General features: G+C 37.6%; 1 protein-coding gene across 1 annotated transcript in view; it reads right to left on the bottom strand.

The window, feature by feature from the left end:
- Nucleotides 1–8,717: 8,717 nt before the first annotated feature.
- The window catches only part of LOC107493715 (uncharacterized), an 11,205-nt gene continuing 9,001 nt past the window's right edge, over nt 8,718–10,921 (bottom strand). The window contains exons 2-5 of the mRNA XM_016114772.1: nt 10,037–10,341; nt 9,797–9,922; nt 9,354–9,704; nt 8,718–9,155 (exon numbers count right to left, since the gene is read on the bottom strand). Coding sequence (XP_015970258.1) covers nt 8,718–9,155; nt 9,354–9,704; nt 9,797–9,922; nt 10,037–10,341 — 1,220 coding nt within the window. The remainder of the gene's footprint in view (nt 9,156–9,353; nt 9,705–9,796; nt 9,923–10,036; nt 10,342–10,921) is intronic.

Below are 10,921 nucleotides of genomic sequence, written 5' to 3'. Positions count from 1 at the left end.
CGTTGTAAGTATAGTTACTAAACCAAGCAATCAACCTTTCTTACAAACATTTTGGTTGTCACAAGTAACAAACCCTTTTGAAATTGATAACCGAGTATTCAAACCTCGGGTCGTCTTCTCAAGGAATTGCAGGGAGGTATGTTCTTATTATTGGTTATGGGTTTTGTAAATTGGGGTTGTGAAAGTGAGGAACAAGTAAATTAAATGACAAATAAAATAAATAATTAACTATAAAATAAACTCTTGGCAAGATATGAAAATTCGGAAGACCTATCCTAGTTACTCCTATAAGAATGGAAGTTAATCCCACTTAGTTAACCTTTGCGTAAGCAATGGAAAGTCAAGTGAACTAATTGGTTAGATTTCCCAAGTCCTAGCCAAATCCTAAGGAAAGACTAGAGTTAGTGGAATTCCAGTTAATTAGCCGACATAACAATCAATCATGAATAGTTGATAACTCAAGAGCTTCCAGTTAATCAATTAAAGCCAATAATATAAAAAAGCTAAATATGAATCTTAGATCTGAAATACCTCAAATAACATACATTCAAAGCAATAAAATCTAACATGGACAGTATTCATAAGCCAATTGGATAACATAAATTAAATACAAATAAAAGCATTAAAGTATCTCAAAGTAGAAGAGAAGTCAAAATAAAGGAATATTGAACCTGATATGAAGACGAGATAAATCCCTAATTTCTAAAAATCCTAATCCTAAATCCTAAGAGAGAGCAGAGAGCCTCTCTCTCTAAAAACTACATCTAAATCCTAAAAAGTGAATTATGAAAGCATGATAATGAATTAATGGATTCTCCCACTTTATAGCCTCTGATCTGTGTTTTCTGGGCTGAAAACTGGGTCAGAAACAGCCCAGAAGTCGCTATTTACGAATTTAGTTACGCTGGTTTTTCGTCACTGCGACGCGTCTGCGTAGAACATGCATTCGCGTTGTCTAGCAGTATGGCCACTATGGCAAATTATATATCAAATCGAAGCCCCGGACATTAGCTTTCCAACGCAACTAGAACCGCATCATTTGGACCTCTGTAACTCAAGTTATGATCGTTTTAGTGCGAGAGGGTCAGGTTGACAGCTTTTCAGTTCCTTTAACTTCTTGTATTCCTTCCACTTTTGCATGCTTCCTTTCCATCCTCTAAGCTATTCTTGCCCTATAATCCTTGAAATCGATTAACACACATATCAAGGCATCTAATGGTAATAAGAGAGGATTAATATTAGCAAATATAAGACCAAAGAAGCATGTTTTCAATTATAGCACAAAATCGGGAAGGAGAATGTAAAACCATGCAAATCATATGAATAAGTGGGAAAAGGCTTGATAAAAACCACTCAATTGAGCACAAGATAAACCATAAAATAGTGGTTTATCACCTGCCACCTTGATTGTACCCTTGATTGGGGTGGTCATAGAAGTTATGAGTGGCTGCTACAGTATGGTCTTCCGGTTGGAGTTGCGGACACTCATCAGTGTAATGACTGTAATCTGCACAGATTCCACATACTCTTTGTGGAACCAACTGCTAGCTGTGCTGTGGTGGAGAAGGCTGAACTTGCTGAGCCTGTTGTTGACTTAGCTGCATCTGCTTCAGCAAGTTAGTCATTTCACATAAGCTCTGAGCTATAGCAGCAGTCTCTTTGCTAGTGGATACCTCTACAACAGCTCTTGACCGACTTTGTTTATACCTGTGATTCCTGGTAGATTCAGCTAAGTCACTGATCAATTGCCATACTTCTTCCGTAGTCTTGTACTTTTTCATAGACTCATTACTAGCACCTTCCAATGTGGTCCTATCTTGAGATTTCATGCCCTGTGTAAAGTAGCCGAGCAACACTATCTTGTCAATCATATGGTGGGGACATGCTTCTAGAAGATTATTGAAGCGTTCCAAGTATTCATAGAGAGTCTCAGATTCATCCTGAACAATCATGGACATGTCTTTCCTCAGTTTATCGGCAACCTCAGCTAGGAAGAGTTTCTCCAAAAATTCTCTTCTAAGCGTATCCCAGTTGGAAACAGTTGTTTTGGGTTGAGTGTAGTACCACTCTCTTGCCTTTCCCTCAAGAGAGAATGGGAAGGCTTTTAACAGAATGGAAGTTTCATCAGTGCCATCACGCTTAACAGTAGAACAAGCAGTCTGAAAATCCCTAAGGTGCATGATAGGCTCTTGAGCAGGTAAGCCATGAAACTTGGGCATCAAGTTGAGTAGCGAAGACTTTATTTCAAAATCCACAGCCACTGCTGGGTGGTGTGCCTGGAATGGTTGTAGTGTAAAATCAGGGGCTCCTTCCTCCTGGATAGTGACTCTCCTTGGTGCTGTCATGTCACCTGCACGTAAATCAACTAGATCAGTAGAGAGAGAGCTTGTTTCTTCCTTAGATGATGTTTCAGGTTCGTCCTCAGAGAGGACTCGTCGACGCCGAGCTTGCCTTATACGTGAAATAGTTCTTTCAATCTCAAGGTCAAATACTGGCAAGCTTGGATCAGGAAGTGAACGCATCATTTAACAAAAGAAACGTACAGCTCATAGTGACAAAATAAAAAGAAGAAATTGCAATTAAATAAATTCCAATCAATAAATTAGCACACTGTTGCAATTCCCCGGCAACGGCGCTAAAAATTGACGTGGCAAAAATTGGCGAGTTAAGAAATTATTAATAGAAATACGTTGCAAGTACAGTCCTTAATCAGCCGAAAATCCGCTTATCAATTTAGAAGGGTTGTCACAATATTGAAATTAAAATACTGGGAGTATGAATCCAGGTTGTCTCCCAACGAGTTGCAGAAAGATGTGCTATTTTATCAATCAGGTGTTTTCAAAAATGGTTGAGTTGATAAACAGGAAATTAATTTAGAGAATTTAATTAATTTTAAATAAAAGCCTTGACTAGGAGTAGATTAGTTGGAAGCCCTATTCTTGTTGAAGTACTCTCAAGATTAATTAATAATTGGAAGTTGCTCTACTTAGTTATCCCTTACTAGGTAAAGGAAAGTCAAGCAAGTTGGAAAGCTGTTTCTAGTCCCGAGTCCTAATCTTCTCCCTTGGGAAGGACTAGTGTCAATGATTAGAGGGTGATCCAACAATAAACCCAATTATAATTTCTCTCTTGAGTTATTCAACTCAAGGTTTCCTTTCAATCATCTCCCAATCAAGTTATGGAACTACTCACTCATCATAATTATAAACTTCACAGAATCAATGGGGAAAATAAAAGAAGACATAATAAATAATAATGAAAGGGATTAATTGAAAATAAAAATAGTCTATATTAATAACTTGTGAAAATAATCAAATGTCAACTCTGGAGGAATTAGGAATATGGAAGAATAAATGAAAAGTAAATAACAGAATATAATGACTAGTACCGGAGGTAGACTCTTCTCAAAAGCTAAAGCCAAAACCTTCAAAATCCTAATTATGAATGTTCAAGTGAGTAAACCTAGGGGAAGAGTAAATTCAGATCTAAAAACTAAAAATTATGCGGAATGAATGTTGTTCACTGTCTCTGCATGTTCCTTGGCTCTAATCTGTGTTTCTTGGCCAAAAACTGGGTTGAAATCTGGCCCAGAAACTCTGCCATCGACTTCTAAAATTTTGTAGATCGTGCACGTCATACGGCCGCGTCGTCCACGCGTTCGCGTCACTCAACGTTTGTCGTACCATGCGTGCGCGTCGTCTACGCATTCGCGTCGTTCATGTGGCTTCCAATCCGCGCGGTTGCGTTAGGCACGCGAGCGCGTCACTGTGATTTCTTCCTTTTTGCGTGGTTGCGCCAGCCATGCGACCGCGTGACTTCTCACTGGTTATCTCCTCAATTCTTTGTGTTCCTTCCATTTTTGCATGCTTCCTTTCCATCCTTTAAGCCATTCCTGCCCTGTAATTCCTGAAATTACTTAACACACATATCAAGGCATCTAATGGTAATAAGAGAGGATTAAATAAAAGAAAATAAAAGCCAAAGAAGCATGTTTTCAATAATAGAGTATTTTTAGGAAGGAATTGTAATTACATGCAAATCATATGAATAAGTGGGCAAAGAATTGATAAAACCACACAATTTAACAAAATATGAATCATAAAATAGTGGTTTATCACTACTCCATTAGTCTTAACAGTCTCACAGATCTACAAGAACTCAGTTAAAAACTGGTAGGGATCTTCTGATGGAAGTCCATGGAACTTGCAGTTCTGTTGCATTAGAGCAACCAGTTGAGGTTTCAGCTCAAAATTGTTTGCTCCAATGGTAGGGATTGAGATGCTTATTCCATCAAACTTGGAAGTAGGTGTAGTGTAATCAACAAGCATCCTCCTTGCATTATTATTTTCAGCTGCCATCTCCTCTTCTTTTTCAAAAATTTTTGTAAGGTTGTCTCTGGATTGTTGTAATTTAGCTTCTCTTAGTTTCCTCTTCAGAGTCCTTTCAGGTTTAGGATCTGCTTTAACAAGAATATTCTTGTCATTGCTCTTGCTCATATGAAAAAGAAGGGAACAGAAAATAATAATATGGATCCTCTTTACCACAGTAAAGAGATTCTTTTATGTTAGTAGAAGACAAAGGGAATAGAATAAGGAAAAGGTGAGAATCCAAACACAAGGTTGAAGATAGGTTCAGATTCTTGAGATGAAGAGAAGTCTTAGTAAATAAATAAATAAATAGAAGAAGATGAAAGGGAGGAGTTTTCGAAAATTAATTTTGAAAAATAAGTTAGTGATTTTTAAAAATTAAAGGAAGAAATAAAATTAGAATTAAAATTTGAAATAATTAATTAAAAAAAGAATTTTAAAAAGGGGTAAGGAATTTTCGAAAATTAGAGAAGGGAAAGTAGTTAGGTGGTTTTGAAAAAGATAAGAAACAAACAAAAAGTCAATTAGTTAGTTGAAAAAGATTTGAAAATCAATTTTGAAAAGATAAGACTATAAGAAGTTAGAAGGGATATTTTGAAATCAAATTTTTGGAAAAGATATGATTTAAAAAGATATGATAAAAAGATATAATTAAAAAGATATGGTTGGAAAAGATTTAATTTTTTTTAAAAATTAAAATTAATTGCTTGACTAACAAAAAACTAAAAGATATGATTCTAGAATTTAAAGATTGAACCTTTCTTAACAAGAAAGTAACAAACTTCAAATTTTTGAATCAATCACATTAATTGTTAGTGAAGTTTTTGAAAATCATGAATAAGATAAGAAAAAGATTTTGAAAAGATAAGATTTTTAAAATTGAAAATTTGACTTAGCTTATAAGAAATAGCTAAGTTTTGAAAATTTTTGACTAAGTCAACTCAAATTTTTGAAATTTTTTTGAGAAATAAGGAGAAGATATATTTTTTTATTTTTGAATTTTTAACGATGAGAGAGAAAAAATAAAACGTCATTTTTGTGTTTTTCTCTTTTCTTTTTGGATCAAAACAAAGAATGCATGCAAGAACACTATGAATGTCAAGATGAACACCAAGAACACTATGAAGATCATGATGAACATCAAAAACATATTTTTGACAAATTTTTGATGTAAAGAAAACGTGCAAGACACCAAACTTAGAAATCTTTAATGCTTAGACACTATGAATGCAAAAATGCACATGAAAAACAACAAAAGACACAAAACAAGAAAACATCAAGATCAAACAAGAAGACTTATCAAGAACAACTTGAGGATCATGAATAACACCATGCATGAATTTTCAAAAAATGCATAAAATTTTTAAAACATGCAATTGACACCAAACTTAAAAATTGACTCAAGACTCAAACAAGCAACATAAAATATTTTTGAATTTTATGATTTTATAAATTTTTTTGTATTTTATTTTATATTTTTCAAACACATATAAAAAAAATAAAAACAAAATAAGAAATTCAAAATTTTTAATAAGAATTCCAGGAATCTTTCAATGTTAGCCTAAAGCTCCGATCCAGGAGTTGAACATGGCTTAATAGCTAGCCAGCTTTAGGATATAAATCAGGCATGCAACAGTTGATACTTCATCCAACTCTATATACATGCCTTTTATGTTGACAAGTGGAAGCCTCAATCTAAAAGAATTTGGACATGGATTTACAGCCAGCCAGGCTTCAACATGTTACCATGAAACTCTAGAATTCATTCTTAAAAATTTAGAATAATTTTTGAAAACAAAAGGAAAATTTTTCGTGAAAGATTTTTGAAAATTTTTTTAAAATAAAACAAAAAGAAAATTACCTAATCTGAGCAACAAGATGAACCGTCAGTTGTCCAAACTCGAACAATCCCTGGCAACGGCGCCAAAAACTTGGTGCACGAAATTGTGATCTCTAATAATGGCATTCAACTTGGTATGCGCATCTACTAACTCAGCACTTTCTTCACAACTTTGCACAACTAACCAACAAGTGCACTGGGTCGTCCAAGTAATATATAAACCTTACGTGAGTAAGGGTCGATCCCACAGAGATTGTTGGTATGAAGCAAGCTATGGTCATCTTGTAAATCTCAGTAAGGCGGATTTAAATGATTATAATGGTTTTCAAAATTAATAATAAATAAAATATAAAATAAGGATAGAAATACTTATGTAAATCATTGGTGAGAATTTCAGACAAAGGTATGGAGATGCTTTGTCCCTGTTGGATCTCTACTTTCCTACTGCCTTCCCTCAATCCTTCTTACTCCTTTCCATGGCAAGCTGTATGTAGTGCATCACCATTGTCAATGGCTACATCCCATCCTCTCAGTGAAAATGGTCCAAATGCTCTGTCATAGCAAGGCTAATCATCTGTCGGTTCTCGATCATGTCGGAATAGAATCCATTGATTCTTTTGCAATTGTCATCACGCCCAACAATCGCGAGTTTGAAGCTCGTCACAATCATTCAATCCCTGAATCCTACTCGGAATACCACAGACAAGGTTTAGATTTTCCAGATTCTCATGAATGCCTCCATCAATTCTAGCTTATACCACGAAGATTCTGATTAAGGAATCCAAGAGATATGCGTTTGGTCTAAGGTAGAACGGAAGTGGTTGTCAGTCACGCGTTCATAGGTGAAAATGATAATGAGTGTCACGGATCATTACATTCATCATGTTGAAGTGCAACGAATATCTTAGAACAGGAATAAACTGAATTGAATAGAAAATAGTAGTAATTGCATTAAAACTCGAGGTACAGCAGAGCTCCACACCCTTAATCTATGGTGTGTAGAAACTCCACCGTTGAAAATACATAAGTGATAGTGGTCCAGGCATGGCCAAATGGCCAGCCCCCAAAAATGTGATATGAATTCGAAAATAGGGAGAAGGACCTAGTCTAAGGACTAGGCGTCCAAAGATGTGGTCATAAGACACTAGTACAATAGTAAAAAGTTCTATTTATACTAAAACTAGCTACTAGGGTTACAAAGATAAGTGATTGATGCAGAAATCCACTTCCAGGGCCCACTTGGTGTGTGCTTGGGCTGAGCTTGAGCTTTACACGTGCAGAGGCTTTTTTTGGAGTTAAACGCCTAGTTGTAACGTGTTTTTGGCGTTTAACTCTGGTTTGTGACATTTTTCTGGCGTTTGACTCCAGAATACAGCATGGAACAGGCGTTGAGCACCAGTTTGCATCATCTAATCTCGAATAAAGTATGAACTATTATATATTGCTGGAAATCTCTGGATGTCTTCTTTCCATCGCCGTTGAGAGCGTGCCATTTGGAGTTCGGAAGCTCCAGAAAATCCATTTCGAGTGCAGGGAGGTCAGAATCCAACAGCATCAGCAGTCCTTTGTCAGCCTTCTTATTAGAGTTTTGCTCAGGTCCCTCAATTTCAGCTAGAAAATACCTGAAATCACATAAAAACACACAAACTCATAGTAAAGTCCAGAAATATGAATTTAGAATAAAACCTAATGAAAACATCCCTAAAAGTAGCTAGATCCTACTAAAAACTACCTAAAAACAATGCCAAAAAGCGTATAAATTATCCGCTCATCATAGTCAATGCACACCCTCCAGGAATTCTGCACTCTAGTTGCTATGAGCTCTCCTTGATCATTCTTCGCTGTTGTGACTCCAGACTTCTTGGGCACCACTTGCACTGGAATGACCCATTTGCTGTCTGAGATGTGGTAAATGATATCTACTTCCAACAGTTTGGTCACTTCCTTCTTGACAACTTCTAAGATGGTGGGATTTAATCTTCTTTGGGGTTGACGAACAGGCCTTGTTCCCTCTTCTAAAAATATTCTGTGCTCGCAAACTTGAGGGTTGATGCCTACTATATCCGCCAAGCTCCACCCAATTGCTTTCTTGTGTCTTCTCAACACACTAAGCAACTGCTCCTCCTGTTGGGATGTGAGTTCCCTTGCAATGATAACTGGGAGCTTCTGATTGTTCTCAAGGTAAGCATACTTGAGGTGGGGTGGAAGGGGTTTTAACTCTAAATTCTGCTCCTGATTGGGTACTGGATCGTCTTAAGCTAGTGAGGATGGCAAGGTGTTCTCATTGTGTTCAGAGGGTGTCCCCACACTTAGACCTTGCTCCATGTGTATCTCTTATACTTCTTCTTGGTGAACTGTAGCTACTATTTCATCGATGATGTCACACTGGAAGACAGAATGGTCTTCCGGAGGGTGCTTCATAGCTTCATTCAGATTGAAGCTCACTACTCGGCCGTCTATCTCAAAGGAATAGGTTCCTGAGAATGCAACCAACTTGAACTTTGAAGTCTTCAGGAATGGTCTTCCAAGCAAGATGGATGACGATTTTCCTGAGTCATTTGGGGCATTTCCAAGATATAGAAGTCAATGGGAAACGTGAGCCCCTTAATGCTCATTTGCACGTCCTCAGCAATTCCAACCACTGTAATAATGCTTTTATCTGCTAACATAAAACGAGCTGTCGACCTTTTTAAAGGAGGGAGTCTCAAAGCATCATATATGGACAAAGGCATAATACTCATGCACGCTCCTAAATCATACATGCAGTTAGAAAATATTACACCCCCAATGGTACAGTTAACCATCCATGGTCCTGAGTCACTACATTTTTCAGGTATATCCCCCATTAAAGCAGATATGGAACTACCTAGAGGAATAGTTTCTAATTCATTAATATTATCCTTATGTATACACAAATCCTTTAGAAACATCACATATTTAGGCACTTGCTGAATAACATCAAAAAGGGAAACTGTTACCTCAACATTTTTGAAGATTTCTACTATTTTGGGATCAAGTTCCATTTGCTTTATGGATTTCCTTGCAAGGTGTGGAAATGGGATAGGAATGGCATCTCTTCCAGCTTTAGCTTTCTTGGGTTCTCCATTCCTTGGTTGAATTTTTTCTTCTTCAACCATGTCTTGCACTTCATCTTCCTCTTCAACATCCTCCACTTCAACCATGTCTGCATCTGGGGCGTGCTCTTTTGGCCTTGGCTCCTCCTGGTTCCTTTCTTGCAGTGTAGTTCTGGACCTCAAAGTGATGGCATTGATGCCAACCTTGGGATTTGGTAAGTGTTGAGAAGGAATCCCATTGGAGCTTACAGGTTGAAAATTAGAGGTGCTCGACGATCCTATCTGGGAGACGAGAGCTTGTATAGCAGAAGTTAGACCGTTAAGTGTGCTTTCTATGGTCTTCTGTCCTTGTGCAAGGGAATGAAGCAACTCGTCATTAGAAGAAGAGGGGTAGGTGATTTCAGGGGCCTGCTGTTGGTTATTCTGAGGTGATTGGGATTGCCTTAGGTAAGGCACTCTGTAAGGCTGGTTCTAGTTCTACTGTCTGTTATTGTTACTATTCCACCTCTGAATACCCTGGTTGTCTCTGCCTCTTCTGTTATAGTTGTCCCTCCAGCCATGGTTGGAATTATCTCTCCAGCCTTGGTTGGAGTTGTCTTGACAACTTTGGTTATAGTTCCCACCTTGGATGTATTTGTCGCCTTGTTAATAGGAGCTTTGGTTTAGGCAATCATAGAAATTGTGAGTAGCTGCCAAGGTGTTGTCCTCTTGTTGGAGCTGTGGACACTCATTAGTGTAATGATTATAATCAGCACATATCCCGCATACTCTCTGAGGAACCAGTTGTTGACTATGTTGTGGTGAGGGGTTTGAGATTGTTGTTGATTCAGATTTATCTGCTGTAGTAGTTTGGTCATCTCACACACAGCCTGTATGAAAACAGTGGTCTCACTGCTAGAGGAAACCTCCACAACGACTTTGCGATAATTCCAGTGTCTGGCATTCCGAGTGGACTCAGCTAGATCGGCAATCAGCTGCCACACTTCTGTTGCCGTCGTGTACTTCTTCAGAGAGCCATTATCTGTAGCATCTAATGTAGTTTTATCTTGAGGCTTCATACCTTGTGTGAAGTAACTATCAACACCATCTCATCAATCTTGTGGTGGGGACATGAGTCTAAGAGGTTCCTAAAACGTTCCCAGTATTCGTAGAGGGTCTCTAATTCTCCCTAGATGATTGATGAGCGGATAATTTATACGCTTTTTGGCATTGTTTTCATATAGTTTTTAGTAAGTTTAAGCTACTTTTAGGGATGTTTTCATTAGTTTTTATGCTAAATTCACATTTCTGGACTTTACTATAAGTTTGTGTGTTTTTCTGTGATTTCAGGTAAATTCTGACTGAAATTGAGGGATTTGAGCAAAACTCTGAAGAAGGCTGACAAAAGGACTGCTGATGCTGTTGGATTCTGACCTCCCTGCACTCGAAATGGATTTTCTGGAGCTACAGAACTCCAATTGGCGCGCTCTCAACAGCGTTGGAAAGTAGACATCCAGGGCTTTCCAGCAATATATAATAGTCCATACTTTATTCGAAGAATGACGACGTAACTTGGCGTTAAACGCCAAGTACACGCTGCTGTCTAGAGTTAAACGCCAGAAAAACGTCATGATCCGGAGTTGAACGCCCAAAACACGTCA

The sequence above is a fragment of the Arachis duranensis genome, chromosome 6, assembly GCF_000817695.3.
Source record: "Arachis duranensis cultivar V14167 chromosome 6, aradu.V14167.gnm2.J7QH, whole genome shotgun sequence".
Classification (NCBI taxonomy): domain Eukaryota; kingdom Viridiplantae; phylum Streptophyta; class Magnoliopsida; order Fabales; family Fabaceae; genus Arachis; species Arachis duranensis.
The sequence above is the reverse complement of the archived record's forward strand: the minus strand, read 5'-3'. Positions and strand labels throughout refer to the sequence as shown.